Source organism: Octodon degus, unplaced genomic scaffold (genome assembly GCF_000260255.1).
Source record: "Octodon degus isolate 3935 unplaced genomic scaffold, OctDeg1.0 scaffold00081, whole genome shotgun sequence".
In the NCBI taxonomy this organism is placed as follows: domain Eukaryota; kingdom Metazoa; phylum Chordata; class Mammalia; order Rodentia; family Octodontidae; genus Octodon; species Octodon degus.
Genome location: NW_004524657.1, coordinates 7,883,214 through 7,897,164, shown reverse-complemented (window position 1 = coordinate 7,897,164; position 13,951 = coordinate 7,883,214). Strand labels below are relative to the sequence as shown.

The 13,951-nt window shown below is 34.3% G+C and overlaps 1 protein-coding gene across 13 annotated transcripts in view; it reads left to right on the top strand.

Moving 5' to 3' along the window:
- The window catches only part of Abi3bp (ABI family member 3 binding protein), a 275,396-nt gene that overhangs the window by 165,927 nt on the left and 95,518 nt on the right, over nucleotides 1-13,951 (top strand). For 11 of the 13 annotated variants that reach the window (XM_023721267.1, XM_023721266.1, XM_023721260.1 and 8 more), the window contains exons 13-18: nucleotides 695-766; nucleotides 1,241-1,315; nucleotides 7,248-7,313; nucleotides 8,397-8,471; nucleotides 9,038-9,112; nucleotides 9,953-10,027. In XM_023721267.1, coding sequence (XP_023577035.1) covers nucleotides 695-766; nucleotides 1,241-1,315; nucleotides 7,248-7,313; nucleotides 8,397-8,471; nucleotides 9,038-9,112; nucleotides 9,953-10,027 — 438 coding nt within the window. The remainder of the gene's footprint in view (nucleotides 1-694; nucleotides 767-1,240; nucleotides 1,316-7,247; nucleotides 7,314-8,396; nucleotides 8,472-9,037; nucleotides 9,113-9,952; nucleotides 10,028-13,951) is intronic. The other 2 variants (XM_023721261.1, XM_023721268.1) reach the window with 2 other exon arrangements.

The window sequence follows — 13,951 nt, the reverse complement described above, 5'->3', positions numbered from 1 at the left end:
AAGAGAAAGAGAAAGAGAAAGAGAAAGAGAAAGAGAAAGAGAAAGAGAAAGAGAAAGAGAAAGAGAAAGAGAAAGAGAAAGAGAAAAAGAAAAAAGAAAAATCTACCCATGGGTTTGCTTTTTGGGGTCCTATTTTTGTTTTATTCTTTTCCTTCACAATCAGTAGATTACTGAACACATTGATACTTTCCCTAAATTTTTACTCTATTGTCTTTCTTGACAGATATTTCTAGAAACTCCTCTTTAACATTTTTAGATTTTTTGGGGGGTACAATGTCAAAATAAGAAATGGTTATACATAAATCCACATAGTTAAATTCTACTTTAAAAAGATATCAGGTGAATATTTGCTCCTTCAGATATATTTTGTGCTTAGTTTGAATTTAAATGAAATATACTTGAGAAGGCACACAAATATAGCTAAAGAAGTTGAGAACCTAGTATGATAAGAGAAAGAAAAATGCAAATTCCTCCAACTTAGTAGCTTGATATTAAAGTTGAAAAAGAAAATCTATTTTATTAACTCACACTGAAACACAGAAGAAATACTAATAAGATTCATTATTTGATAGGACATAATTGCCCTCTTGTGTTTACTGTGTTTAGAAGTCTGGAAAAAAAATTAAGTCATTTTTGTTGTTGTTGTGGTTACTTGCATCTCAGGTCATAACTCTCTTTGTGTATTTGATTACAGCTCCAAAAAGGTTTCCAGGATTTCCTGAAGCAAAGACATCTTTCCCCTTTGAGAAGTCTGGAGTTACCCTCGGTAATCCAGATACCTTATATTTGGTGTTAATATGGATGGTGGGATGGGGATGTAGTTCATCCACAGACCCTTGCCTAGCGGGGCACCTTCATCCCCAGCTTGTAAGTAGGACTCGCTCAATTCTGCAGGACACATTTAGGTCCTATCTAGGTAAGCTACGATGAACTAATGAGTTCAGTTAACTCAGGCAAACAGATAGTTTAGTTTTTAAAATGAAGGAAAAGCCTTATCCATTTGATTCACTTTTTGTCCTTATAATGTCAAGAGCATGACACAAACTCTGGTTTCACCCTTGTCACTAGTCAGATGTTCTCTGCTGGTGCATATTGATTTATCAGTGTTTGATAACTTTTGGTAGAATCCATAGGAGCCTTTCATTCCAGTCTTTTGGTAGCCACTTACGCTATACCAGAAGCTACTTCTGTCCTTTATTTCTCTTATATATTCAGCAAATTCTACTCTTTTCCAATATAGTAACAAGTGAAAAGTCCTGGGTGGCACCTGAAGCTAAAACATTAGAAGACTCCAAACTTGTGAAGCCTCAAACTGGTAATTGTATTTGTTTTATATTTTTTAAATATCATAAGAAAAATATTTGCTTGTTTGTACTTTTATAGGCTCCTTAACTTATTATTAATATACCCTGTGGCAAATGAAAAGCCTGTAGTACATTCTTAATACTTAACCCAGTCTTATCTTTCCTAATACATAAATAAAATGGTTCTGCCTTTGTTTAAAAACATGTTTTACCTTCTGAATATATTCCTAGAAGTCTGGATAAAGTAAACTATGAATTGACTCATTGATTTTCTAGGGATCTGTTTAGTGACATAAGACCGTGACAAAGTAAGAAGTACTGTTCTAGTTCTGATGTAACAGAATACGCTTAACATTTGCGTGTCAGCGGGAGATGGCCACAGCCACCCTGTGACTGCCCGGATAAATCCTGGATCCCAGGGGCTGCTTTTTATCTGGATCAACCATTAAACATGATTTATTATCATAAAATTTATTTTTCTTTGACATTTTTGGGATTTGTTTGCCATGTTACATTATAAATCAAAAAATCAGGAGTGTTCTCAGAGAAATCTCTGTACTAACTTTTTATGTAAAAGACTATTTGGAAATTCTAACTTGCATACTGATTGTTGAAATCCCTGGGTCATTTCAATAGTTTTTGGCAATAGTAAACAGGATATTTAAAGTTTAGAATATCCCAGGAAATCTGAGATGTGTAATCATCAAATATATTCTTCTCCACTTTTAGGGAGCTTACCCTACTCTTTCATTAGTGCTGTGCTTTGCAATGTCATGAATTAGAATTACATTTCATATAAACCTTCTATAATGTGTGTTTAAGTGGGGTGGATTACTTTTGATTTCCTTGGCAAATCCAATTTTCCATAAAGTATACAAAGGAAATCATAAAAATATGCTATATTCCTACATGCTAGAAGGTAAAATTATCTATAAATTTTAATTTAAAAGGATGTTAGCCAGATTTTAGAAATATTTATGTGGCTGTTGCAATTATTCAGGAAAAAGTTCATCTTTCTGATAATGCAATTCAAAACATCCTGATAATGCAATAAAAGTGGTTCTATTAAAAGTCGCCAGTTCACCACAATCTCTCTGTTACTATAGGAGTTCTAGGAACGCTCTTAATACCTTCTATCTCCAGATCAATTCTCTATATGTTGGATCATTTGAAGAATGAAATAGTAGAATTTATGTTTGTATGGCACTTTTCTTTTGGACATTCAAAGAGTCATGAATAAATGATCATATATCCTCCCAGAGCTATTTTGTGACAGCTATTTTCTTTTATGAAAAGTGTGAAGAACTCACATTTGAATGGGTGGAGGAACAAAGGTTAGACTCATTTATCTCTTTCCTAATCTTTACAATACACTCTAAGTTGAAAGTAAACCAGTGCCATATATCTGGCCTTGGGGTTTGGAGAATAGCTTTCACAATGGAGAAAATTAAATATGTTATTGGGGCTGCATGCATTATAGGTAGATAAGAAACATCAAATGATCTTTAAAAAGCCAACTAGTCCTTAAAACTGATTCTCGTCATGCATTTGATTGCTAATCTGTAAACTGCACAGTGAGACAGATCTGGGATAATAACCAATGATCAGAACTTCAGTGTATCCATCTATAAGGAAATAATATATACAATTTTCAATAGGTTATATATTAGAAATTATGTATAAATCAGTTCATATAATGCATGGCACACAAAGGGTGCCCCAATGATATTTCTTTAGTAGCACTAATTCTTTCAGTGACTACATTGCCTTTCCATCATACTGTCATCTAAAATGTCCTGAATTGCTACATGCAATCATTGCAACAATAAAAATAGTAATTACTTTATTAAATTATTCAATAAAAGGAAGAGAGAGAGAAAGTTTACTCTAATTTCAAATATGTGTGAGCATACCGAACAACCCATAAGTCTTCATTTCACATGTGTAAAACTTTTTAGGAAGACTAGAAAAGACATGTGCTGTATTACAGAGGTCCATAAATCCTTGGGAATAATAGCCTAATGTCCTGATGCCTAATGACTGATGTGATAAATACTATCTGAGAGCCTCTCTGTTTAGTTTAGTTAGGGCAAACTGAATCACTCTGTAAAGCAAAGGACCTGTGCAGGCTCAGTACACATAGTGATACCACAGTCAACTTCTCCATGGGCACCACGGTGGAGGAAGTAGCATGCACACAAGGTATTTTTCATCCCTTGGATTGAGGCATGTCTGTGATTTCTAAAGACCTTATATGACTTAGATAGCTATATGGGATGGAAATGAATTTATTTCTGCCTTGATAATGCCATCAGTATTAAGCTTCCTTAATTTACTCAACCATCTCCTCAAAAGACTATTATTTATTTCCCACTTCAAATGAAAAAAATCTCCACAACCCCAAAATGATTGAAAGCATTTGTTTTCATCCTTAGTAACTCTTTTCCTATTTTCCCTCCAAAGTATCCAGACAAACTGAATTTTTATTCCATTTACCAAGGCTTATTACTAAAACTACTTCTTTGTGAGTAAAATTATTTTCCTTTGCAGCATAAATTATTATCATTTAGAGATTTCCCTTGAGAAAGCATCAAACATGGATAGTCGATCTTAGTTTTTTCATTAAAATCTACTTTGGAAGCTTCTTTAGGATGTCAGCTGTAATTATTTTCAGTATTAAATTCTTACAGTGCTTTGTAAAACATTTGCTAGCTTGCAATAAGTACTTAAGATGGACACACTAAAGATTGAAGAGCTGGAATGATCAGCAAGGGGCTAGTCCCTTAGAAAGTCTTGGCCATAGGTAATTTGCTCAGAGCTGTTGAAAAGAGAGGAACCATACTTGGATCTCATGGCCTATGCTGGGAGGTGTTGATTATTCCAGATCTGGCCACCCACCTAGATTAATCCCTAGATAGGAAAAAGAGTAGGAACGAGTACTGGTGTTGAAGTTTTGAGAGCAAGAAAACTGCACTCAGGCATAGCAGATGGTTTACAGATTTTCCATGTCTTTTTCAGAGATTTCTAGCATCAGCCTTCGATTTTATTTCATAAACATTTCCTTGCAAGCATTGCTTTCTCAAATTTCAGGGCCCAACAGAAAGGTGCTTTGTCTTCCCATTAACCTAAGAAAGAATTATTTTTATATTTAAATAGTTCTGAGAATTATATGTTTGGTGGTTTGTTTGTTTGTTTTTTAATGTTTTTGCTTGGCATAGGGTCTCATTACATAGCTCAGACTCACAGTGATCCTCCTGCTTTCAGCCTCCCCAGTGCTGGGATTACAGCTGTGTGCCACCATGCTGGGTCTTAGTGGACAGCTCAGCATTCCTGGGGGCAGTGCTGGCATGGCATGTGGTACAGGGACCCAACCCTGGTCCCTGTGCTTCCCTAAGCAAGCGCTTAGTCCACTGAGCTATCTCGCGGGCCCTGGTGATATGTTTTTATTGTTTAGTTACTTATTATGTTTTTACAGTACTTCTTAATATTTTTGGAGTCCTATTTCCATGGTAGAATATACCTACAGCATATATTCACCTAGTAAAGGGAGAGATTTGTGTGAACATATTTGGGTGCTATAAAATAATCAAAGGACGTATCTCTTTCCCAAACAAGTTATTTATCCTTTTAAAGAGCCTAAACTGTAAGTGTCCATAATTTCTTTACTGTAATAATTTCTTTATTGAAAGGAACTTTTTGCAAATTAGTTCTGTTGAAAATCTACCATGTACCAAACTCTGGAATAAATAAAGAGATGATTTATGTAAGAATTTATGTTGGAAAGGAAAAAAATTTTCAAATGGTTATTGATATTTAGGGAATTTGAATAAAATTATAAATTTTAAATTATTTGAAGCATTTTGTGGGCAATATCAGGGCATTTTCATTGTGGGATTTGTGCTTCTTTTTCTTTCTCTTTCTTTCTTTCTTTCTTTCTTTCTTTCTTTCTTTCTTTCTTTCTTTTCTTTCTTCTTTCTTTCTTTCTTTCTTTTTTTCTCTATTTAGGACAAGGTCTACAGAGTCTTATTAAGTAGATTGGCGTGGTAGTGATTCTCCTGTTTTCAGCCTTCCAAGTGCTGGGATTATAGGTTGATTATACTTTGATTATAGGTTGATTGTACTTTGATTATTTTTCAAAGTAAAAATGGGCAACCAACAAAATGTAATTTTAACAGATATGATTTTAGGAAATTATAAAACAAGTAGCAGTACAGGTTCTTTCAATTTTTTTTTTTTTTGAAAAATCTGAAAGTAAAATTTTGCTGTGATTTTAAATCATTTTTGTTTTTTGAAGTAAATCTGTGAGGCTTTTTATAAAAAATAAAATTCCCTATTTCACCTGGTGTTTTTGGTCCTGTGTTCTGTCAGCTCACTCATGACTCTTGGTTATTTACCAAGTGTGTGATGGGAAGTGGTGATTTAGAAGCCAGCTCTAAACATTTAATGAACTTTATTCTTGAGTACATGTGCATATAATGTATTTGTAAGGAAATAAAAAATCGTTGATTTTTTAAGAACTGAAATGTTCATAATTTTGTAGATAGGATGAGAGTCTTAAATACAATTCAATAGTTTTCTGTTTCTTTAGTAGAAGATAGAGCTAACATTGCTAGACCCATGATGCAAGCCTCCTGTAACTGGCCAGCCTAATGTCACAGTCAAAGCAACTTTGTCTCTAAAAGATTCACCATTCCTTAAAATTGTAGATAGGCTAACTTCATATTCTTTAAAACTTTACATTACAATGTAGATGTATTCTCAAAATATGTGTCCATGTTGAAATATTGTTTCTAAAGAATGTAAATTAAGACTCACACTCACAAATTAAAATGTATTTCTGCATCATCAATATGTGGTACAACAAGCTATTCTCTACATTTGGATATGTTAGACTGTCTAATATTACCTTTCTGAAAACTTCAACTAGCAGTGCTTTGGGATCATTAATTTGTCATTGAATTGCGAATAACCCTAGGAGTAAATTTTTCTGTAAATTCCCTTCTTTTTATTTCTGCACAGCCAATCTGAAGAGCAAGGACAGCAATGCCTACCTCCTGACATTTCCTGTGTTCTGTACTTTACCAGGGTGGCAGTTCAATGTACATTAAAAAAGTTCTAATGTTGTTTTTGTTTCCAGGTTAAATGCCTATGTGAATATTCCTGCTTTGAAAGTAATTCAATCTTTCTGTTTAAATTTATTCCACTTTGTCATTTCACAGAGTACATAATTGATCTCTAAATGTACTTGGATTGTACAAACTCCATGGAGGAATAGAAAGAAAGCACCCTCTGAGTAAAATGCCAGGACTAATGGTGCCAAAAGAGAGCTTGGTCTTGGCCCACTGTCCCTGATCCTGTTGATTGGGTGGCAAATGGTACTGAACTTGACAATTCCAGTGTGTGTGTGCTACCACACTTCTCCACTACTGTAAACCTCAACTTCATTATCTAGAAAATAGACATAACACCCCATTACCTATGAAGTAAAGACAATGCATACCTCATCTATTTCTCAGAAATATTAATAAGGTTAAGTATGAGAATATCCTGTCTACATGCAAGATATTAAGAGGGTCAATGTTCCTGACTGCTGATTGCTTCTTTAGAAGTCTCTCTCCAAGCAGCACTCTGACTATGCATGTTTATACTCATGGAAGCACTTTGAATTAGATCTGGCATCACTTCACTGTAAATATATAGCTCTATGTTCACATTACCCTGAATACCAGTGCCAGCCAGAGCTTTCTATATAAAACTCTGCAACTCAGAATAAAAACACCCAAAACCTAGTAGATGATATTTGCTAACACAGTAGAACAAAGCCAGTCCTCAAAGCCCAAACCAACTGGTACCTAATGAAACTGTCCATCCAGCATTAAAAAGTGTCATCAAATCTTTCAAAATTTATCTCTAAATTAACATCTTATGTTTTATTTTTTAAAGCAACTTATGATGTTTTCTCAAGTCCTTCAACATCAGATGAGCCTGATGTATCAGAGCCTTCCACAGGTATACCCAACCTTTCAATAAAGTTTTTGAATTCCAGATTTCCTAAGATATCTTGGTATTTAGCCCTTTTAGTTTCTGCAGAATGAAAAGATTTGTACTTCAGAGCTTGACAAGGAAATAGAACTCATGTGTGTCAGGGAGATAAATTCTATTCACACCTCCTATTGAATAATTACTTCATTATATTCATCAGTAAACAAGGTCTGTCATATAAGGGAGATGCAGATAGACTGGATTACACTGGGGGAAAGCAATATAATGTGCTATCACTCGTTTGTTTAGAATAATGCTTAGAATTTTAGAGTCCTAGAGAGTTTTCTATTGATGAGTGAATCTAAAATGAGGTCATTTTGAACCTCTTTCCCCCATCAGGGACATTTGACAATGTCCACAGACACATCTGCTTGGCATGAGTTGGGGGAGGCACCACTGATGTTGCTAATCCCAGCAGTGGACAGGGCAGCATCCCTCAACAAAGAACTTTTCATCCCTAGTTGTCACTCATACTCAGATGAGCAATCCTGTTCTAGAGTGTTGCATCATTCATTTGTCTTCCATTGGCTTTCATTTATATACCTATTTATAGTAAGGTTGGTGTGATCCAACAGTTTCTTTAGCAAGTTTTTCCTGAGCATCTAATAATTAGGTACTTATAACTAGGAGTTTTGGTGTAAGGCTGATTTCTGCCAAGTGTAGATATGTGTCTGATTTTTATATGCAGAACCTTATTTCAGTGGCTACTCGTTTTGTGATAAATAAAAGTTGGTAATTTTAAACAGTAGAGGATAAGAAAATTTAAATGAAATGCTCATAATGGTAAGCTAATTATGAAAAAGAAAAACTAGAAAAGCCAGACTTTAAAAAGTTGAATGCATGAAACACTAATGTGTTTTCTGTATTTAAAGTAAGCCTGTTTTTAAAAGTGAGTTCATCTGCAACTCCTAATGAATCATTGATTTAAAACATTGGTCAGCAGTCCCCCAAGTGTTCTTGATGTTTTTCCTCACACAAGGCATAATTACTCATGAATTCGTATTTTATTCCTGGGGCCTCCTTTATAAATGTTGACATTTATTCCAACAGCAACAAGTGATCCTATTCTGGATTCTATCCCACCTAAAACTCCTAGAACTCCTCAACAGCCAAGGGCAACACTGGGTAATGTTTCTAACAGAAAAATTATTCTTGGTTTTCCATCAAACAAAAATCCATAATCCATGTGACCGACTTTCCTTGAATGAGCACTTCATCCCATCACATCTAATCATTTACATACTTTCTGTTCCCGTGTGTATGTGTATGAGTCTTTATGCAGGCGTCTTTTATATTCCATTTGGTGCATGAACATGTGTGTGTGCATGTGTTTCTCTCTCACTGAACTATAATAGATGGTATTGTCTTCACCCTTAAACCTGTGAAAAGTTTTGAAAACTGCATGAACATCTTCGTCATTCACACCATGTCATCTCATGTGTCTGTGGCCTGCATTACCTCACTTCCATGTGCTGAATCTGCCTGGAGTTAGCTACTGAACATTGATCATTGTAGCTTTTTCTCCACTTTAAATCTTAACTGTATCCATCAGCTTTCAAGGCAAATACGCTTTCACCTTTAATCATATCCTTGTAGGATTTGCATTGTACCATCTAAAAGCATGTTAAAATTCTTAAAGAATCTCAATTTAACTGGTGTTATCTGGTGGGTTGGGATGTTTGTGCTTTCAGCTCCAAGTGAAGCACCATTTATTCCTCAACAAGTGGATACTTTTACCCGTCCTGCAACACAACCTACAACACAGGGTAACTAATGGCATTTGTATAATTTTGTGCTTTGAAAGAAGAGGTAAAATGACAAAAACAATTAGTCATATTGTCTTTTTCAAACCAATTTTAGTATTAAATATTTCCTCTCCTTCTCTACCAAGATATTCTTTAAAGAAATGAGCTATCTAGTCTACTTAGCCCTGAGAAAATCCTTAAAGATTTTCTATAATCTTGATTTCTATTTATTGTGGTCTACATATTTTGAAGAATAATTCCTTTCTATATTTCTTTCAACTTTGTCAACCAGCAAATAGCAGGATTATAAATGATAATTATTTTGAAATACAATCCCTTTGATTGAACACATTTGGATATGATTTGATGAATTGTATTCCCTCAGAGTAGTGTAAGTAAAATTGTGTCAGGTAAACTTAACAACCCTGAACATGATGAAGAAAGATTTGGAAAAGAGAAACAGCACAATTAGTATTTTATAATACAAAATTAGTTGAGGAACAGTTTAATAACTTCTGAACTTTCAAACATATCTTATTAGTGCTGTGCCTTTGCTAGTTAATGTTAGCCTTTAGAATTATTCATTGTATCTTGTATTCTGAAATACTTCAAAGGTGATCCTTTTCTAGTACATTTCATCGAACAATGTATCTTCAAGTCTTTTGTAGAAATTGAATTCCTTTTGGCCCAGCCAACACTTATTTTTGTATGCTGTATTTAAAACACAGTGTTGAAAATTCTTGGAGAACAAAGAAAAATAAAATAGTTCTTTCCCTTGAGAAGTTTGTAAGTTTATAGGCACCATCTGATTGACCCCTGAAAATGTCATCTACAAAGATTTATTAAATCTTCTTCTTTCAGCTCCTCAGCAAATTACATCTATCCCTTCCACACCTAAACGGCGTCCCAGACCCAAACCTCCAAGAACCAAACCTGGTAAATAAATGCCTCTTCAATTTTTCAGGATATTCATTTCTAAATACATCATGTTCATCCTTTTATTGTAAAAAACTAAGTTACATGATTCTAGATAATATTTTAAGAAGTTTAATTAAGTAATAATTAGAAAATATACAATATAAAAATCAAATGTCAACAATAAGATTTTACTGAAAATCATTTTCTTTTTTTGCCTATGAACTTTTCAATAAATCTAGAAGCAATTCTTTCTGCCAGAGCATTTTAGAATGAGATATGATATCACTCTTTTGGTGATATCTTCATTTAAGTGTATGACACACTGGTGATTCTTATTATTTTTATGCCTCTTATGTTTTTAGTTTTGTACTAGGGCAATGGATGAGATGTGGAGGATCTGACTTCAACTTTGAAGTTATTTGTAATCTTAAGATAATATGTAACAATGAGTCTAGAACATAATATTACAACATTTTCGGTTGAACAATATTGTACAGACCCTGCAAGAAAGAAAGAACTGACAATACAGGCCTGAAAATATACACAGGATTTGTATGGAAGAAAAGGACAGGGCAACAACAGAAATCACAGTGTTGGGTGGCTCAAATAATATATTAATGAGGAAATAATATTCTTCATTGTCAGATAATGTAATCAGAATCATACTCGACAAACTGGGTTTGGTTTATTCCAAATATATTTAAATATGAAAGCAATTTTATATGACTTGTGCTATAATGACAACTTAAAATTATTTTCCAAAATTTTTACTCAGTTTTAAGACGGGCAGGATTTTTAGAGTTGTTCTTTTGTTGTTGTTGGATATTTTTATGATCCCTAAAATAACATTTTTCTTCTCTCATCATCAGAAAAAGACGTAAGTCCTGAGGCAGTTATATGTAAACTTTCTAAAAACGCTGAGCTTACGTAACTAATAATGCATAATAATGGTATCTTCTTGTAGGGTGTTGCCTCATCTTACATAGAAAATTCAATACCACAGCTTTTTTATAATGCTCAGGAGTGATTCTAAAGGTTCCAGGGACCAGTACTGACTGAGTCTCTCATAATACACCAACGCTGTGTTGTAGTAGCTGATTCTATGGCTAACAGATCATAGCCCAGCATTCAGACTGTCCTGTACCAGCAGTTGGAACACAGCTGCTTGGCTACTTAGCTACTTTTCTCTGATTGCTGAGACAAAATATCCCGACACCCAAAGTTAAAAGGGAAAGGTTTACTTAGCTCACAGTTTGTAGAGGTTTCAGTTCATAATTGGTTAGGCCCAAGGCAAGACAGCACATCCAAAGCAGAGGGACATGGCAGAGGAGAAATAGCTTATGGCAGGCAAAAGATAGCAAGGCAACAACGGAGGACCATAGCTCCTTCTATTCCTTGTATCTTATCAAGCAGGTTCAGGCAGGTAACAGTCATATCCTGAGTGCTAGCGCTGCATGTATATCAGTCCTAGCATCACACTGTAGATCCAACTACCGTGAAAAAGCCCTGCGCATGACTGCATGAGGCTTTCAGGGAATGTCTGGACACAAGCCATAACACGTGTCTTTTACTTAATCATTGTATCTGAAGCTGAGTCATTGTCATTATTTTCCACTTTTTCAAACAAGTCCTTCAACTTCAACTTTAGATTTCATTTGGAAAAATGACTTTTTATTTGGTATTAGTGGGGTTCTTTTGGGCTTTAAATCATTACTATACTTATCATTGAATATTAATTTTAAAAAATATCCCCCCCCCAATGCTTGAAGACTTAGAGGTACCTGAGAAATATGGAATAAGAGTGCAAAATAAGGAAAATAGTGTTTTTAAATCATGGGTTAAAATTGATGTCTTCACTTTGAGTAGTTGCTGTTAATATTTAGTGATAATATCCTGTTAGGTGAGATATAATTCTGAAATGTTTTCTTCAAACCAGATGAAAACTTACAAGTGTATGTTCTTTAAATATTTCTGTGTGAACAGAAAATGAGACACTTCCAACATCTTCCTAGTCCATTCCATTTAACAGAGTTTAGATTTAGGTTTATCTCTTGGCAGTTTTAGACATTTTGACATGATTAAATACTGATTGGATATTTTGCTTTTTTTAAATTTATTTTTTTCTGTTAGTAAAACAGTTTTATTTCTTTGAAAACTAAAATCTCTTTAATTCCAGTAATGACACATACTGCAGTTTGGTAATTACCTTGATTTTTTTTTTCTTAGATTCTAAAAAGAACAGTTGAAAAGTCATGTTTTGCAAGTCTTTGGAGCAAGAATTTCTGATTTGGATGTTAGTATTTGACACAGTTTTCCATGGAAAGTACAGAAAAGCACTGAAATGATCTCATCCTAACCAGCCCCTTTGATATTATCACAGCATATCCACCACCATCACAGAGAAAGCATAGAAATGTAGCAAAGGGAGTGATTGAAGACCCCCTTGTCCTAGACTACAAAATAGTTTCCAGTACCAAAGTTGACTGCACTCAATAATGGCCTTTCAGCTAGAAGGAGAGAAGTGCTTCAGTTCTCTAAGTACTCTGCCTTATTTGGGAAGCCCTTCCCAGTTTTCAAGCTGCAAGACCAGAAAGCGTTGTGTGCCTCGAATCTCTTAATTGGGGCTGATTTCTAAACAGTGGTTTCTGTTTACCTGTCAGAAGATTTTAATGGTGTTCTGATGAAGGAAAGAAGCCTTCTTTGTTAGACTTAAACCAGAAAATTCTCTGTGTAAGGACCATAAAAATCATTCAATGACCAAATCTTCTGACTTTGTCATCCAAGACTTACACAGTAGACTTAGGTGTTGATCAACTGTGAGGAGGTTTTCTCCAACTCACTGTCATTTAGTGTTAAAACTTTGTTTCTGGGCAGAATGTATTTTTTACTATAATATTTAATGAAGTCTTGCATTTCATACTAGCAGCATTTACAAAGTAGGATTCCTAAAGCAAGACATTTTCTGCTTAATCAGACATGATTTAGTTCTACAATGAAGTGGGTAAGGAAGAAAAATGTGACTACTCAGAAAAAGAGTTTTCATGATTCCCTTTATAGAGGCAATCTGATTGCCAGGTATAGCTATCAGATTGCATAAAATTAGGGATTGTGCAGTTAACCATGGTTAAAGTCTCCAAGTCAGAAAAATATAATGAAAATGTCCACTTGGAGAAGGTACTTGTACAAAAAAACAGTTCATAAAACCCAACAGCCTAACAATTTAAATCAAAGAATTCTGACAATTGTACATGGAAGGAATTTGATATATTTATTTAAAATCACTTCAGAAGGTTTTTAATAAGGTAAATATATTTATGATATTTTTGCATAGAAGATTTATTGAGTATCAAGAAATATTATTGCACGTTTAGTTTACGAAACTTAAGTGTTTCACTAATATTATTATTTCTGTTATTACAAAATAAAATTAGGAAACATAAAAATTTCTCCAAATGTTGTTTAAGGTTTATTCTGATATATTGCATTATTAGTTTCAGTGGTTTCTAAGATTTCTGAAAGGAAGTTAATTCATTAATACAAATAAGGATGAGAGAGTATTTCTTAACCATTCAAAGGTATTTTTGAGTAAAGAGACTTCTTTCTTTTAAAATGGAAATATTTACTTGGAAGCCACTGGTCATGTCCTTTTCATTTCTAAACTTTCTAATCTAAGAATAAGTCACCATTTCTCCCTAACAGCAAGCATAACCACTTCAGAGTCCACACCTAAATTCGTTATGATCTTGAGTGGGCCACAGCAACACAGAGGAGTGCCTGCACTCTGTAAATCATTGCTTGCGTTATAGCCTTCTGAGTTTTATTTTGCTCATTTTTATTTTAGCTAAGACTCCTTTTGGGGCTGGGGAGATAGCTCAGTAGAATAAAAGCCTCCCTGGCAAGTGCAGGGTTCTTAGTTCAATCCCCAGTACCAAAAAAAAAAAA